Source organism: Lacerta agilis, chromosome 18, assembly GCF_009819535.1.
Source record: "Lacerta agilis isolate rLacAgi1 chromosome 18, rLacAgi1.pri, whole genome shotgun sequence".
Lineage (NCBI taxonomy): Eukaryota > Metazoa > Chordata > Lepidosauria > Squamata > Lacertidae > Lacerta > Lacerta agilis.
In genome coordinates, this window is record NC_046329.1 from 7,861,855 (window position 1) to 7,880,168 (window position 18,314).

General features: G+C 48.0%; 1 protein-coding gene across 2 annotated transcripts in view; it reads left to right on the plus strand.

Annotated features, from left to right (window-relative positions):
* The first annotated feature begins 2,206 nt into the window (after nt 1–2,206).
* The window catches only part of BSG (basigin (Ok blood group)), a 34,921-nt gene continuing 18,813 nt past the window's right edge, over nt 2,207–18,314 (plus strand). The window contains exons 1-2 of one of the 2 annotated variants that reach the window (XM_033136527.1): nt 2,207–2,383; nt 17,159–17,506. In XM_033136527.1, coding sequence (XP_032992418.1) covers nt 2,311–2,383; nt 17,159–17,506 — 421 coding nt within the window. In that variant the 5' untranslated portion in view covers nt 2,207–2,310. The remainder of the gene's footprint in view (nt 2,384–17,158; nt 17,507–18,314) is intronic. The other variant, XM_033136528.1, reaches the window with a different exon arrangement.

Consider the following 18,314-nt stretch of genomic DNA (forward strand, 5'->3'; position numbering starts at 1 on the left):
ACCTGGTGAGCTTCATTTCCTGCATAGCAGACGGGGTTTGAAATTGGGGTCTCCCCAGCCCTAGTCCCAATCTCTTGTCACTGCTTGTCCATGCTGGTTCTCTGGTTTGTTGAGAGCTTGGCCTGAGTTATAGCTTTCAGGCTCAGGGTTCCTTAACGAAAAGGCCTATACAGGTGGGTAAGCCCCCTCTCAACAGCATGAAGGTAACGGGGGAAATGTTAGGTGTGTTCTGTGCCTGCAGGAGTGTGGCCAATGAGAGTTGTAGTCCAATATCATCTAGAGGGGCACTGGTTCCCCTCTGCTGGCCTAGAGGAGTGGTGGGCTCTTGCTCTGGATTGCCTGCATTGAGTGTTCTTCCATGAATTTGTCTGATTCTCTTTTACAGCCCCCTAATTCGGTGGCTACCACTACCTGACATGGGAAGGGCAGGGGAAATGCAGTGTTTTAAATATGCGCTTAATGAAGAAGTCCTTCCGTTTACCTGTCCTGAATCTTTCAGCATTCAGCTTCATCGGACGTCCATAATTTCTAGCGTTACAGGAGGAGAAAAACTTTGGTTTTCAGGTCCTCAAAAGGAATTAATTGAGGTGAGGCCAGAACCAGAACCGCATGCTCTATTCCAAATGCGGTCGCACCAAAGATTTCTACGGTGGCCTTCTTGTTATCTGCAGTTTTGTTTTCAATTCCTTTCCTAGTAATCCCTAGCATGGAATATGTCTTCCCACGGCTACTTGCAAACTGGGTCGACATTTTCAGAGGTATACACTGCACCCACAGGGTTTTGTTCCTGGTCATCCAGCACCAATTCAGACCCTGTGTGTGTAGGTTCACAAGTGTCATTCCCAGACGAGCTCGGAGAGGAATAGTGACTGACTATAACAATTCACATCACCCTGAACAAAATACAGTTCGCAGGTTGCTTGTGGAGGGGGGGGGGGGGGAGCCATGACTGTGAAACTGCTTTTAACAATCTGGTGTAGATGGGGCCTAAGATACTTTTTGAGATTTCTGGAAAGTGAGCAACGCATTTGAAAGAAGAAGAAGAGTTTGGATTTGATATCCCGCTTTTCCACTACCCTAGGGAGTCTCAAAGCAGCTAACATTTTCCTTTCCCTTCCTCCCCCACAACAAACACTCTGTGAGGTGAGGGGCTGAGAGACTTCAAAGTAGTGTGACTAGCCCAAGGTCACCCAGCAGCTGCATGTGGAGGAGTGGAGACACGAACCCGGTTCCCCAGATTACGAGTCTACTACTCTTAACCACTACACCACGCTGCCCCAAACTGGTTCTCTTCTCCAGATAGTTTGGGGCTACACAACTCCCCCATCTGGCAAGTAGTAACATCTGGATGGGCAGGCAGTTGGGAGGGGATCTGCTTTAAGAGGTGGTAGTGTCCCTTTGTCATTGGCATGCAGAGGTAGACTGCCCCTAGACATGGAGGCTTTAAAGGGCAAACTAATTTTAAAGCTCTTTTCAGGCTGATCTCCGGTCCTTTTTTATTCATCCCCCCCCCCCACTTTATTCTCTCGGGATTTTGCATTTTTATATGTATTTGGAATGCAGCACACTTATTTTTAATCGGTTTCAAAACCTTCGGTGATAAAAAGCAAACTGTACGAACACGCCTCTCTCAGCCTGTTGTCCTTCCCCGGCACCCGTTGAGGTTGGCTGTGACGTCAGACGTACGGGCGCTGGAGCGGAGACAACGGGACAACTTGGATTGCGATTGGTCCGGACACGTCCGTTTGGAGACTTCGCGTTCTCATTGGACAGTACCCGTGAGAGTAGGGCCCCGATTGGTCGAAGCTGCAGCTCCCCCTTTGCGTACGTGACAACCCGGGCGCCCCTCAGGAGAGAGAGGAGTCGCCCAATCAAGGCAGGCGGCCCCTTCCACCTCAAGGCTTGCCTCCTCTATTCCTATTGGCTGCCGCACCACTCCATCGAACCGCCCCGCCCCGCTTTGCAAACGATTCCTCTCCCTCGAGCCCCGCCTTCCCACTCATTGGCTCGTCGCGCACGTCCTTCAACCCCAACCGACGACAACCTCTCCCCCCTCGAGCCTTCCAACCGCCGCTCTCGGCTCCACCCCGCCGGCTCTTCATTGGACCTCCCTTCTTCCCCCCGCCCAATCGGCGGCCTCGCAGACCCCGCGCGCTTCATCCGGTTGGCTGCGGCCGCCGCTCTCTCCCGCCCACTCCCGCCGGCCCTCTCCTTCGAGGGCTCTCGCTCCCCTCAGGCGAGCTGAGGAGGAGACCGAGGGCATAAAGCGGGGCGGGAAGCAGCGGCGCCGCCAAGAGAAGAAAAGCGGCCATGGGCGCCTGGGTTGCTGCGGTGCTGGTGTCGGGCGCGCTGCTGTGTGCCGTCGGGGGCGCCTTCGGGGCAGGTGAGGAAGCGGGAGCGTGAGGGGGAAAGACGTCGAGGGGGAAGGGTTCTCCTCAGAGTAGACCCGCTGGCGGCGGGTGCCGTCAGTCTCGACGGCAACGGGGTCTTACTCTCGAGTAAAGCTTAGGCCTATGTGAGGGGGGGTGCAAACTCAAACCCGATTGGGGTCACGTGGGAAACACACACACACGTGTGTGTGTGTGAGGCCGCAATCCGAATCCAGCCCTCCTCAAAGTAGACCCATTGGCGCGGTTCCCATTCGACTCAGTGGGTGGGGGTTGGGGATTACAGTACTCTTTTGAGTGAAGCTCGGACTGGCCCCCACTTTCAATTTGGGGGTCACGTGCGTAACCTCCCCATCCAGCGTCTATTTCTCTGGGTGGGTGGGGGGGGGCGCCCATTCCTATTATCATTGTTATTACTATTATTTAATTACATTTCTATACCGTCCTCCACCCAAAGATCTGCCGGGCGGGGCTCGCAAGGTGACCGTGTGGGGCTCAGGTGGGGTGTTTTTTTGGGGGGGGTCCTCATCCCCAGCCCTTCTCTGAGAGAAGGGGCGACTAGGCACTAGGCCCCCTTTTAATCTCTGAGGGCGGTGGGCCTTAATTATTTTGAGGAAATTTTAGGATGGGAGGCGGGGGAGTGCTAAAGCCCAACCCCTCCCCCACCTCGCTGTTTGGAGTCAGGTGGGCGCGCGCGCGCACCCGATTTCACGTGGGCCGCGAACAGATCCAGCCTCTCCCACCCCACCAGCATTTGGAGCCGGGCAATGGAAACCAACAAAGGCCCGACTAGCTGGTTCTCCCATTTTATTTCCAGTGGGCATGGGGTGGCCTACTCCCGACTAAGAATATACCCCCCCCCCTACGCAATTTGGGGTCTTTCTCGCTTAAGCAACAAACACCCCCCCCCCTTTTCTTCCAGACGCTTAGCGCCATGTGCTTTTGCGCCTTTGTATCGGATTTCTATGTTGTGAGCCGCCCTGGGATCTATGGGCGAGGGGCAGTATACAAATGTAATAAATGATGATAAAATATTGATGATGATGATGATGATAATGTGGGGTCACATAGGCAAGACCCTGCTCATGTTTACTTTGGGGCTGTATCCAAGTGCAGTTCTCCTCAGAGTCGTTACTGGTTTGTTTTTGGTTTGTTATGTATTTCTGTATTCTCATTTTTGTATCTTTCTGCTGCGAACCACGAAGAAATTTGCGGCAAGGAGAAATAAAAAGAAAATGTTAATGCTGGAAACAAGCAAACATCTACAGAAGTTGAAAAAAAGCATTTTCCCTGTGTTTCAAGTAAATTGGGGCAACTATTTCAGCCCAACGGTTGCATTCCTTTCTAGGCAGTCTTTCAAGGGCCACACGCCAGGAGTAGGCAGGGCCAAAGGCAGAAAGTGGTTAGAACAAAGAGTATGAATTTTATGAAAAAGTCCTGTTCCTCTTCTCCCCACCACCTGTCTCACCTCTGAAAGCAGTTCAGGTCTCTGCCCTGAGCTGTCTACAACCTACATCTGGGTTACGTTATACTATGTCTTTGCACAGGCAGGATGGATTCATTGGCAACAACCCAATATTCTTAACTAGTTGACAGCATGTTACTATGATGTATGAGGTGGAGGGTAGCCTTTTATATTGCAAAGACTCATTGGAGTGGTGGCGTACAGTATTTGTGTACAGGGGTGTAATCCTTGTTTGGTGAGGGAGGGGCAGGCCAACCTGAGGCTGGGGTGCACAGGTGGCAAAGTTGATGTTGCTTTGTAGTAGTCTTCTTCTGAGCCCCACACTACTTTTTTCCATGATAGCAAATGCAGCTGTTCACTTACCTGAAACAGAGTATATGGGTGCCCTTGGGTCCTGTTGGGGTGGGACCTCAATTTTGCTTGCTCTCTCCTTCTGGAAGCCACTAGCTGTTGAGAATGCATTTCACAGCTGCATCACAGGTAATGTTTCTTGGGCCTAGATCTCACCAAAATGGCAATACCCATGTCTAGATGGGCCTTTCCGAATCTTAGGTGATTGCTACAAATGCTCTGCTCTTTCCCCCACCCCCAGTCATCTTCTGCCAGCATGCCCAGTGGTCAGGGCTCATGAGAGTTGTTGAGAGATGCAAGGTTGGGGAGGGCTGCCTTTCATGCTGCAGGCTCAAGTGATTTTACAGTAAGAAAAAATTGCAAGCTTAAAAAAAAAAAGTATTACTAAAAGCAACAGGGATGAAATGCTCCTTCCTATGAAAAGGAGGAGGCATGGAGCAGGGCAGTTGATGGCCTAGAGGCATGTTCTGTGGAGAATCCCAAGGAGCATATAGAGGCACCTGGAGCGACATTCAGCACCTGAGCCTGAGGTTCCCTATAAGTGTGGCACAAAGTTGTATTCTAGTATGCCCAAAGGGATGTATATGTTGTTTTTTTAAACTATGCCATTAATGCTCAGATGCCTCTCTTTTATCTCTCTCTCTCCACTGACTCAGTTATGGTAAAGCTGTGAACTGGCTTCAGCATTTGCAATTGGATCTCCTGTCTAACCAAACTAAGAAGAAAATGTGTATAATTCTAAACCCTTGTTACAGGTGCCTTTGGAGAGGATAAATATTTTAAAGAAAACCAAAGCTATCAGTCCGTCCATTGTTATCAGGAAAAGCCATCTCAGACTTCTTCTCTTATTCCTTGTTCCTTATGTATCACTAAGTTAGGTAGGTCCATTAATTTCAGTGGGTCTGCCCTGAGTATGGCTAACTGGGAGCCTATGCCCAGAGAGGGGGAAAACACAGGGACATCTGCAAGAGAACCAGGCATCCTTGGAGGAGCTTCCATTATCATCCCTGTATTGAGCAATGGCTGAACAATATATAATTCATTTCTTAGATGGGGCTGACGTCCCCCTTGCAGAAGAGAAATGGGAGTGGGCTTCTCTGTTGGAAGAAGGAATACAGAGTATGTGTGTGTGGAATTGCCAAATGTTCCCCCCAACTCAGTCTTCATGCAGTGCAGTAAGATGCCCATATAAGGTGACTTTTTGGTCTGCCCATCCTACTTGGCTGTTTGTAAGCGTGGGAACAGGTAGAAACAAGTAACTTCCTGGGGGTAAAAATGCACCGGGAAATTTTCTAGTGCCCCAAAGCAGGGGCTGCTCGCAGTATTATTATTACTAGTTTTAATGCTCACCAGAAGGTCCCAGGGTGGGGGCAGCAGTGTAAAACACAGCATTAAAACAACTTTAAAGCAAAGGGTGTAGGGAAGCCTGTGGCTGCCTGTCCCACAGGTGCCACATTGGCAGCCCCAGCCCTAGAGAGCAATATAATTCATTGTGTTCATTTGATGCTTATTCAGTAAAAGAAACACCATTGTATTTGCAGTTGGAATCCATTAGGAAGGAGAATTCTTTATGGCTAGAATGAAGTACTTCCCACATCACTGGGAGTAAGGCGCTTTATTTGTGGGGGCCCATTTTCTTTCAATTGCTTGCGTGGATTCTGTGTCCTATCTACAGTGGGGGATTACCAGGACATGTCAGCTGGGTTGTTGGAAGACAAGGTTCTCTTCACAAGGAGGGATGGGAGGAAATGGTTCCCATATTAAGGAGGATGGAGATGCCAAATGGGATCCTTGGCATGCCCCTCCTCATGGTCCTAAAGATTGAGATTGGATTTTATTGTGGGCTCCAGCTGTGAGGGGGATGAAAAAGCTGGGGCAAGGTAGGAAATAAGCTATATGGTACACTGACTTAAAAACCCATATCAGTTCTAAGGTTGGGTCAAGTTATGCCCAAGCATAGCTGTGTGTGGGTGTCTTAATCCTACTGGGATTGTGAAAAGGACCATTCCCAGCATCATGTCCTTTGTTCATTGGCAATAATTTTTTTGTTTCCCTATCCTCCCAAAATCTAGATCTGGAGGAAGGATTGAGAACAATATCATTTTCTTTAGTGCTTTGCAGATTAACTGGTTTCTCACCCCTGCCCTTCTTTTCTGGGGCTGTGAAATCGTTCATTGATGGAAACACCCCTTTTAAAGCTCTATAATTAAGGTTTTCTATTTTTAATGCAAACGCGCAGTTGCGCCTGTTCCTCTTTTTTCCTCTTCCCAGCTTGTTCAGGGTTTCCCCCTCTTCTTGTTTCCAAATAGTAAAATAAAACAAATTGCTAACAGCGTACGTGCTAGACAGGTTTTCATCATCTTGACCAGTTGTAAAGGGGAAACTGACCATCGGTCTTTAAAAACAAGAACAAAAATTGTTTTATCTTCTAGTGGAGGGTTGGCTCAGTCACTGGACTACATGGCCAGTGATCAGGAATTATGGGAGTATAGTTCAAGAATATCTGGAGGGCCAGAGGAGTGAAAGAATGTTTGCATCTGGGTTTTTTCTCTGGAACTGTAAATGCATCCACCACTTCATCTAAACACCTAGTCCAGGAGCAAGAAACCTTTTAGCCCGGGGCCGATTTTCCTTCTGGACAACCTTTGTGGTTAACACAGCAGCAGGCAGGATCAGAGGCAGAAGTGGGTTAAGGTTAGGCTAGTTTCTACACACACCCCTCTATCATCCATCTGGGCAGGTGAAAGGCATCAGAGTTCAAGGACCTATTCCAGCCAGCTGCAAAGCAGGGCCACGGGGGGGGGGGGGGGCGTGACCTGGGGGTGTTCCAGGGGCCAGGAAGACAAGTCTGGAGGGCCATGATCAGCCCCTGGCCTGAAGTTCCCTGCTCCTGACTTTTACCGAATGCTGCTACATGAAATCTAAACTGGCATGGTTTTTTAATTAGAAACTGCCATTTGTTTTTTACCCTGAACAAAACGTGTTCTCGTATTTCATGACGTCTTTATTTGTTTTCAGCTTCCTTTGAAGCCGTTGGGGGGGGGAGCGTACAAATACGCTGCAGCCTCCTGCAATGTTGTTTCTTCTTTTGGCCTGAAAGCAGCAGGTGGGGAAGAAGGCATTGTACTTCAAAGCTCTGCGGGAGTGGGGAAAGGGGGTGGTGGTCTAGATCTGTGTCTCCATCCTCTCCTCAGGCTGTACCATCCTTGAAGCTTCTTTTTAAAAAACGGGTTTGGGTTCATCAGCTGGCATTCAGACCACCACCCCACTGGATTTTGTTTGTATGGTCTTAATTCTGTTGCTTGTTAATTTTTATTAGGGCCTATTAAAGCTTAGCATTAATACCCAACGAAGCTCTTCAAGATTAAGTGTTTGCAAATGTAGCCTGGTATTTAATTAGCTCTCCGCTTAAAGACCTTTCCCGTGAGAGGCTTAGAACCTGCCTCACGCTGGCAAGCCGGCCTTGTTACGTCTCCTTCTCCTGGCCCCCTTAGTAATGCTGCTTTTGTTGCAAGTGGTTTCCCAGAATATCCCTGTGAGTCTGGCTGGCATTTCTAAGGAAATTCTGGGCTCTGAAGTTCACCTAGTCATCTTTCAACAACAGGGTGGTAAACAGATCAGCCATTTGTGTGGATTTAAATATCTTTGCTGCCCTGTTCCGTAGGCTTGGAAGGGCTTAGAACACTGTACATGAGGGGTGATGGGATGGATGATGACCTCTGGTTTCAGTAGCTTCTGAAAAGTGTTTGGCATATTCATGGTTGTATGAGTGGCTCTTTGCCATAGTGGCTATAGCAATCCTCTGGATTTGAAGGCAGTCTTCCTCCGAATACTTGATCCTTGGGGCACGAAGTGGGAGGGGGCACTGCTTTTTTGCCCTGAGAGCAGGCTCCCCAGAGGTATCTACGTGGTTTCTATGGGAAACAGGATTCCAGACAAGGTGGGCACAACCCACAGCATAAAATAGGCTCAAATGTATGGTCTTAGTGGGGTGAGGTTGCAGAAGGCCTTGCAAACTTAGGGCACGGGTGACTGGATTCCTTGCTTATTTTACAGAGTGGTGGAAACCACAGTCCTGCTTGGTTACAGAGCACTTAGACATAATTTGTACAACAACCCTGTAACGGAGGTAATTGTTCTTCCCATTTTGCATATGGGCAGTTGAAGCTGGATTTTTTCCCTCAGCCCAGGCATGATTTTGTCTACCCACATTCAAGGCCCAGACAAATGGGTTCCTTGAATTGCACTGCTATCTTATTCTATAGGAGCCTTCACCAAACCCTGGTGCCCTCCAAATCAGCCTCAGCCAACGTTGCAGGCTAAGACATCTTGGGGGCACCAGTTTGGTGAAGGCTGCTGAAAAACATTTTAGACTATAATCATTTAGTGGGATAACTCTTGCTGCAGATGCTGACCTTTGTGTAAAAGCCCACAGATTATTGTTTGATCAGACCAATCTTTGAGCAGATCATTAGCTTAGCTGCTCCGAGAGCGATCATGTGATGCAGCTTTACCCTTCCGGCTTTTAGTGGGGGGAAAACCTCTAGCAGGCTTGAGCTACAAAATGGGAGGCTGAGAGCAACTGTCTTGTGAAACACCAAACCCTTTAGCGGCTCTCTTCATCTGTGAAATTCCTGGTACACTTTGCTTGCTTACAAGCTGTTGTAAATGCTTCAGAGATGCCACAACTGTTGGGCTATATTGTTTCATCCACCCCAGTACCATCGAATGCATCTGGAAGCAGGGATGACTAACCTGTGATCCCCCAGTAACTGGCATTCAGAGGCACTTACTGCCTTTGACAGTGGAAGAACATGACAGATAGCCTTCTCCATGGATTTGTCTAATCCTTTTTGAAAGCTGTCCCAAGTTGGTGAGAGCCCACTCCTGCCACCCTAACCAGTCAGGAATAATGGGAGCTGGGAGTCACAACAACGTCTGGAGGGCTGCAGGGGTTCCTTATCCTGCTTTAAGCTGCAAAGCACACAAGAGAGTTTTTGTTATTAGATGCGTTTGACAGCCTGTTGTGTCCTATCTTAACTTAGAAACATCCCTTGAAGCTCAAGGAATTCTCTGTGGGAGGTGAAAGCAGCCTGGGAAACAAGGGAGTGCCCTCTCTTCTCCTGTCTAGATTTGCTTTGTAGAGGTATCAGCCAAATACATCTAAGAACATAGAAGAGCCTGATTGCTGAGTCAGGCCAAAGCACACCCATTCCAGAATCCTACCCTCACAGAGGCCAACCTTGGCAAGCCTGCAAGCTAGATCTGAGTGCAGTAGTGCTTTTCCCACTTGCAGTTTCCCGCAACTGGCTTTCCTGTAGCCATTGTGGCCAGTAGCTGTTAATAGCCTTACGCTGCATGAATCTGTGTAATCCTCTTTCTCAAGTTGGTAACCATCACTACTTGTGGGAGCGACTTCCAGAGTTTAATTGTGTGGGCACATCGGAGGGAGTTGGATGTTTATGGTTAGTTGTTTAAATGCGTCTCTTGGGGTAGGTTTGTGTGGGCTTTGCCTGGATAAGAGCTTATCTGAGCTGGTCCAGCTGCCCTACTGCTTGCTATCTAGGCACTTTCCAAGTGCAGCCATGGGATATTATGCCTTGAATTTGTCCACTCAGGTCCCTTTCAGAGAGTTTGTACTTCCAAATGCCATCTTGCACTGCTAGCAGAAAGTGCAAGTTTTTCACTTGTTTCACAATTATGCCCATATCTGGACAGATCTGTACCTTTTGCCCCTGAATCTTCATGGTCTCCTTGTAGGGCAGGTTTCGAGTGGCAAAACAACAGCTTTAAAAAAAATTAAAAAAAATTGCTGCTTACGTTTGTTGGAGAGCTGTCGTTTCAGATTTACAGCCTTGGGTTAGTTGCAACATGAAGCCCTGCCCTGTTAATGAATTCTTCCCCAAACCATCTCTTTGTATGAGGTTGGGTGTATTTAGAAATGAGTTTAAAAATCACCTGCCAGGTTTCTTCAACTTAATTTTTTTTTATGTTGTCTCAGTTCTAAAGTGCCAAAGAGTGAAATTGCCTGGCCAAGTTTAGTCAGGATGCCTCATGACCTAAAATTAGAGATGGGGAGCCTGGGGGGCCAAATGCAGCCATCCAAGCAATCATGTCTGGCCCTCAGCACTCTCCCTAGGTTGCATACTTCACCAGCCCTGATTCCCACACTCCTTGACTGCATTTGCCTGGATGGAATTGCCCTTGAACTCTGATATTGGCTCTTGCTCTCCAGAATTGGGAAAGCGAGAAAGTGTACATGTATAGAAACCAGCCTATGGTCCAAATGAGAGAATTGACACTCACTGCTCCACACTTTTTGCACTGCCCACTACTGGCATGTGGCCCTTGGAAGGTTGCGCAGAAGAGAATGCGGCCCCTAATGCTGGAAACAGTTCCCCAACCCCCTAGCCTAAAAGATGAGGTGAGCATCCAGTCCCAGGAAAATTGTGCAGAAAATTGCATGGAGGCTTAGGATGTGCTCTGCTTTGTCCAAAGAAGCCTAGTAGCTATAACGGGGAGGGGGAGTGGTCCGAAAAAAGGGAGGGTCAAAACCCATGCTTTAGATCTGTGAAAGGACCTGGCACTTGGCCATTGCCAGTGGCTGGATGGCTACATTTTGTGCCAGAGATCCCCTGCGGTTCTCCAGCTCCTCCCCTCAGCTCAGAGTGGGGAGTGTCTGTTTTCATTTGAAGGTGACTTTACTTTGTAGCAAATGAGCAGATCATGTGTTTTTCCTTGGGGCAGGGTATATAAGAGCTGGGCATAAACAGCTGAGCGGGACAGGAGGCTAGGCAGTGTCCTCTCTCTTGGGACATCATTCTGCCCCTCTTTTGATCCAGCCCGTTTCATCCATCCTCATCAAGGACTTACTTCCCTGAGAACCTGGCAAGTTTTCCCTATTCCAGTTAATGTTGGCCTGCAAGCTGTGCACCTCCACAGTCAAACAAGCTTGCTCCGACAAGCAGTAAATCCTGCGTAGGAACCAGGAGCAGGATGCCACATTTTTTATTGGTGAGGAAAATTGTGTGGTTCAGCTCCCGTAGGATAGGGTACCTGTGAATGCTCCCACTAAGGTTATAAAGGGTCATAGCTTTATATGTGTGGCAGATCAGCAGTAGAAAATCTGCTTTGCATGCAGAAGGTCCCAGGTAGAGACTCAATGTGGTTGAGACTGGCCGTCATTCTCCCTCTTTCCCTCCTTCTCACTGGAAAAGCGACTTGTTCCAATTGCATAAGGCAAAGCACGCTAGTCTTTATTGGGTTGTGCTAGTCTGACCATCATCAGCATGCCTGCCCACGTGCCTAGTCTCTCTGCACCTTTCCTTGTTGGCTAGCGATCCATTTTGGGCGTATCTTGTTTTTAATACATTTTGTAGCCCAGAGCAGCGTGCGCTATTTTAGAACCCACCTCCCATGTGAATTCTGGGGTTTACTGAGAGTAGGAGACACCAGCTGGGTTGTCTAGCCAGCCCGACCTTTGCAAGTGGGCTGGCCCTTCTAACCTTTTAACTGCTTTTATTTATCAAACACATTTCTCCGCTGCCCTTCAGCCACAAAGCTGTTCCCAGTGTGGTTTATAATAATAATAAAGCCAACTCCATAAATTTAAATAAGCTTCGTAAACCTGGAGTGACATACAGGTAGTGCTTTGAGTTTGCTGTGACCAAAGTCTCTTCAGTTTTGAAAGCTGAACACCAGTTAAGTCTTAAAACCTAGCTGGAATTGTTTGTAATGGGGTAGATCTAACGATATTCTGCTCAGAATAGACTCATTGAAAATAAAGTGCATGGCTGGTGTTTATGCATTAATTTCAAGCCTTGTCCTCTAAATTTCAGTGGGTCTACTCAGAGCGTGACTATTGTTGCTATTGTTGGATACAGCCCAATGTACTTCACAAAGTGCCCCTCCCATAAACTTTCTTGAATATATACCTTTGAATGAAGGAAGTAGGTGCTGCCCAACGTCATGTATTTGTTTCCTTAATTTCTACCCTACTTACCGGTATATATATATATATATATATACACACACACACACACACACATACACACACACACTCTCTCTCTCTCTCTCTTTTCAGTCGCTTCTCTGAAAAAGCAGTAAAAGCCATAAATTGTGTATTGTGTGAAATAGGCTCTTATTGTTCCTGCCCTGAATTTACCACCACACAACTTCCTGAGTTATCATATTATGCAAGGAACAGGAAAAAATCCCGTCATGACCATCTCTCTCTCTCTCTCTCTCCTCTGCCCCCAGAGCATGGCAGTTCCCGAGTGCCTCAGCCAGCAGTTAGTGCCTTTTCCTTTTCCTTTTTTTAAAGTGTTTTGATGGGTGAACAAGACTCAGAGCCCAATGAACTGAGTTCAGCCCTGCAGGGTTGCTTGCAGCGCTTCATTTGCTTGTTCCAGTTTGGAGGCCGGATTTAGGGCCATTTTAAAAAAATGCGTGGATTCTTGTGTGTATAATTTCCCACTAATTTTTACCACTGTGTTTTGAAAGCTCTGTGTAGGGGGAGGGGGGCTTTTCCAGGCTGGTGGCCACATTTGTCTCCCCATCCAAGGTGGGTGGGGGAAAAGCCAGAGAGATACAGCGATAGACATACATCTCTATCCTCCATCCAGGCATGTAAGAAGCATTTCCATAGGTTGCAGACAGATTCAAAAAATACACAAGGAGAGGCCTGGAGGACCAATTTCTCCTCCTCAGACCTGGACTTCCCCATTCCTGTTGTAGGCAGAGAAGCTCCTTTAGACATCTCTGGGAAGCTTGCAGGGCAGGACATGGGGTGGGGAGCCAGTGATGCTCCAGATCTTGCTGAACTCTCATTGCTCCTGACCATTGTGATGGGGTGATGGGGCTTGGAGTCGAGTGATGTCTCAAGGGCCACAGGTTCCTCGCCCCTCACATGGGTTTTTCTGGGTAGCAAGCCAGGCAACATAGCCAGCCCTGACTGTACAGGATGTGACACAACCCACCAGTTGTTCCCGTGACTAAAGCCAGTTAAAGTTCTCTTGGGTGTGATGACTCAATTTTCTTGCATATGATGTACTGGGAATAGTTTAAAGAGAGGTTATTTGGGTTGAGTGAGGACTGGCCTTACTTTGAAGTATAAAAAAGCAACCTTAGATTCCTTGGTTGAGGTCACCTAGGACATGGCCATGGTACGTTAAGCCAGAGGTGTGCAGGTTTAAACCTTTGGTACAGTAGGCTGTTTTCAATACACACACTCTCCTCCATCCAGATAAGCAGGTTCAAGGACATATTCGAGCTAGGCAAAAACAGTTAAGGAGTGTGTCAAGGAGGACCAGTGAGACCTAGGAAAAATTCCCAGGGCCAAACAGGAGCCTGGAGGCCCATATTTGACCCCTGTCTTGAGGTTTCCCAACCTTCTCCAAAGAAGCATGCTATGGATGTGCAAGCAGGGCTCCTGGTCCTGAAAGTGTTTTGTTTCTGAAGAAAGCAGACATTTAAAACCCTAGCCATGAGTAAGGTTTCCCATTTTGCAACAGTTTCCCAGCCTACTAACTGGTTGCTAAAACAATTAAAAGGCATATTGTCTGACAAGTAACTAGAGTTTATAGGAGGTGGTTGTTTTCCAGGGTGACTGTGTAATGGTTAAAATGTTGAACTAAGGCTCAGAGTTCCACAATTGAATCCCTGCACCTCCATAGTGCCTGCTTGTTGAATTTGGGCCATTCACTTGTCTCTTAAGTATAACCTTCCTTTCAGGGTTGTCGGGAGGATAAAACTGATCAGGAGAGAATCATGTGTGCCACTTGTAGCTCCTTGAAAAGGTGACAAGTAAATCTAATGAATAAATGTCCCCGACTTAATAAGATACCCCTTGACCCAAGAGGGTCTGAGCTTTAATAAGTGCAAAGGCTGTAAATTTAGTGCACACAGTGTTGGGGGTACCCCCCTTTCCTTTGCAAAGCTGTTTTTTTACAGAGCCCTCATTAACAGGGCAAATAGACTAAGTGAACTGCCTATTTTTTGTTCCTTCAGAAAAACTGTAGCTCAGTGGTGCAGCACCCGCCTTGCAAACAGTTGCTGGAAACTGCAGGAGTGGAGAGTGCTTTTATGTTCAGATCCTGCTTGTGGTGTTCCCACAAGCATCTGGTAGGCCACTGTGAGAACAGGATGCTGAACTAGATGGGCATTGGCTCTTTCTACATTATTAGGCAGAAGGTCCCAGGTTCCATCCCTGATAGCATATTCAGGTAGTATTGTCCCCTGCAGCGGCAGTTCTACTCATTCGAGACAATATTGAACTGGGTGAGCCAAAGGTCTGATTCTGTATAAGGCAGTTTTGCATGTGCCTACATGCATTCCAAATCTAGTCCTTCTTGATGCTTCAATGTTCTGTTCACTCTCTCTTCCCCTGGGTAGCCTTGGCATTGTTCTGGCTCTTAATGCTATTTGCTTTGGGCAAGGTTTATCCAGCCTTGGTTAAAGAAAAGATTCTCTGAGCTTTTATTTTTTTGCTCTGTTTTTAATTTTTGGCTTACGCTAAGATTTTGCGAGGGCATATTGTATCCGATTGCGCAGCCGAGTGAGCGAGCACACTGAGGTCTGACGCAGCACGGCAGGTTGGCTAGTAGCGCGGAGGGAGCTGGCTTGCTGCACCGGGAATCGGAACCCCACACAATGGCACCCAGTCACTATGGCCAGGCTGCATGCCAAGAGTTACCCAATTTGGGTCAACTGACCGTTGGCGGAGGAAGCAAAGGCATGCTTGTTCACCTCAGCGTGGGGCATGTGAGGACGTGCTCCCTGTTGGAGGGGTGCTCGGCTTTCTGATAATTGCATAGCAGGGCTTGTCTTTGTCCCTTGGCGTGCCTGGAAGGAACCATCTGGGTTTGCTGTGAGGGCAAACACCCTTGCGACAATTGCTAAACTGTGTGGCAGTTGACGTGCACGGTGCCTCAAATGTCCCTCACCATTAGCTTCCCTCCTAATGACTTGTCCCCCTGTTTCCCTCTTCTCTGCAGAAGGGAATGAAGACCAGTAGCTGGAACTGAAAAGCAAGTGGGAAGTCTTTCGCAAGTGAGGGCTTAAGCAACTGTCTTTTATTATTGTTAATATTATTATTATTTTAATAAAGAAAATACACCTGCCTGAGCATCCCCACCTGAACTGCTCATCTCGTTGCCCCCAAAATGGAAGGGAATAGGGCAGCCATTGCTTCCATGGGTGCTTTGCATGATTCTGAGATCAGGTGAGCATAGGACTGGAGTGAAGATGTCTAAGCTAAGGGCTTCTCTGTAAACCCTTTTGCTGTAAGTTGCCTTGCTCCATGAAAATCAGTCCAAAAATAAAATCTGCGAAGACAGCTAAGCATCCATGAGTGTGGAACGTGCTAGCTTTCTTGGCTAAATGCAAAACTTGGGCAAGTTTTGGCTACTGTTCATGGTAAAGGCTCACAAACTTGTGACCCACATGTTTAGGTGCCCTGTGGAAATCTCTGTACTTAACCCTGTACTTTTTAGTTTATCTTCTGATGATAGAGCCCAGGGTTGGGGTTATCAAAGAATCTACCAAGGCCCTAACCTGTGTGGGTGCTGTATACCACCTTTTCCCATTCTCAGCAGTCTTGCCTAGGGCCCATGTTTTTCACAATAGTGTGCCAACTTTCATGCTAGTTCTGAAGAGGAATTACTCCCCTCCTTCATCTATCACATGAGAAAGACAAGAATGTCTTGGTTGAGATAAAGCTGTCTGCGCTTTGATTATAGCTAATGTGGTGCAGTGGTTAAAGGTGATGGATTTGGACCTGAGAAACTGGCATTCAGTGTTTGAAATTCATTATTCTAGCATTTTGCGAAAGCAGTTTCTGAACTCTGGGTGCATTACTGCACCTAAGATTTCAGATTAAAACTGCAGAGTGGAATGAAAGGAGAACTTTTTTCTGCCTCCCCACTTCCAGCTACTCTCTGAAGACCGGAGAAGAGACCCTCTTAACAATATTATGGAGTTGGGAAGGAGAAGGACTAGACCGTGTAAAAAAATGAAGATGTTATTTTAGCTGCAGTTCATTCATTTTCAGCTTTGTATTCTTGTTATAAAAAAGTGCCTAGACATTCCATTGTTGCGCCCACAACCTAGGTTTAAGGTGCCATTTAGATCCTAGCTTTCATATCTCAGTTTCTAACACTACTGGCATTCAGATCTACATTCATCCATGAAGCTTGGTGACCTGGGGCCAGTCACTGCCCTACAGGGTGTGTTGCAACAATAATACGGAGAGGGGGAGAGCCATGTACCTTGAGCTCCTTGGAGGAAAGGTGGGATATAAAGAGCAAATAAATAACGAAACAGTCCAGCATTTTTCGAGTTTGGGATGGGTATAGATTGAGAGCCTCCGATTGCTGTGTTGCTGCATAAGCAAAGCATCTGGAGCTGCGATGCTGTTGGCTTGTTCACCTTCTTCTGAGCACGTCCAAAGTTCTGCATGTGGCCTTTCTGTTGAAGGCTCTGTAATTGCCTCTGAAGCTTGTCAAGCCTTCTTATAAGGACACAGTGACCCAACATACCCAGGGCTTGCCGCAGTAGTCTTGGTGGGATGAAAGTTAAACAGCAAGAAGTGTAAAACCAGTCTTGTGGTGCTTCCTGTCTAGTTTTCCACCAGTTCCTTGTAGGCCCCAAGTTCTTGTGCAGGCAAAGCTTGGGGGGGGGGGAGAATGGGAGTTACTAACTGAGACAGCAAGAGCCACTTGCCCACCCCCTGTCTTGAGGGAAGGACAAAGATTCTTCTTACTCAGTATTTTCAGCAACCTGTAATAGAAGTGGCCATTTGTGGAGTGAGTGTGCCGGTGTGAATAACCATGATGGTTCTTTCTTCTTTAATATATTTTTTTAAAGGCTGCTGATCTCTTTCTCTTCACTCTCTTTCTCTTTTGCACTAATAATACTTTGCACTAACGCCTCTCCTCCCCCCCACCCCGCCTCGCAGCTGGCTTCATAAAGTCACCGCTGTCTCAAAAGAAGCTGACGGAGGACAGTGTGGAGCTGCACTGCGAGGCTGTCGGTAGCCCCATCCCCGAGATCCAGTGGTGGTTCGAGGGGGCTGAGCCCAACGAGACAGCCGTCCAGCTGTGGGACGGGGCCTGGCAGGACCGGGTCAAAATCAACGCCACCTACAAGCAGCACTCCACCAGCGCCATCTACGTCACCAACCTCACGCTCAACGACTCGGGCACCTACGAGTGCCGGGCCAGCAACGACCCCGACCGCAACCACTTGTCGAAGAGCCCCAAAGTCAAGTGGATCCGTTCCCAGGCGAACGTGATTGTCATTGAGCGTGAGTGGCAGTTGCCCCAATCCCCCTTGGCGTTGGCATTTGCTTGGACACAGCCGTGTCTCTTAGCTTTGCCACGCCACCGCCACCCCTTTCACCCATGCCCCATGGCTTCCCAAGAACCCTGCTGCACCTTCCCGCCCTATGTAGAAATCCAAGAGACCTCCCCCCCACCCGCATCCTCCCCATCACTCCTGGCGAGTGGCCCTGCTCAAAAAGGGTTGTAACTTCCCCATCAGAACCACACCGTCCTGACCGATCCCTCTGGCTTCTGGACCCTGAATGCCAACTTTGTCCTCCTTGGTGTTCCTTTTTCCGAAATGCAAAATTGAAAGTGGCTCTGCTTTTGGCGGCCGCCAGCAAACCAACCTCTTTTCATCTTGTTTTCCTGCGTATCTCTCTTTCTGTATACACACACAGGCTTGCTTTTCACCCACCCCTGCTTTTGATATGCTTTCCAACCTTGCTAGAGGTTACTGGTTGTCGCGAGCTGGATTGAAACGGTCTTGTTTTGCTTGTGGTGTAATTGCAACCGTTTTTGAAATGGCCGTAGCACTGTCTCTGTGCAGCACTGGGGGAACGCGTCTAGTTGTTTGTGCTGTGGAACAACCAGTTTAGCTTATTTGCCTCCTCCCCCTTTCTCTCCTCCCCCTTCCCCCCACCCTATGCTGAGCTGAAAGTCCAGATTGTCCAGCGACAAGAGAAATGGCTTGTCTTTAATGGCCGAAACGCTGAGCAAGCAAATTGAATTTGACGTGCCTCTGTTTGAATTCTTTTACAAAAGGAAGTGTCCTCCCTTGCTCATTGCCCT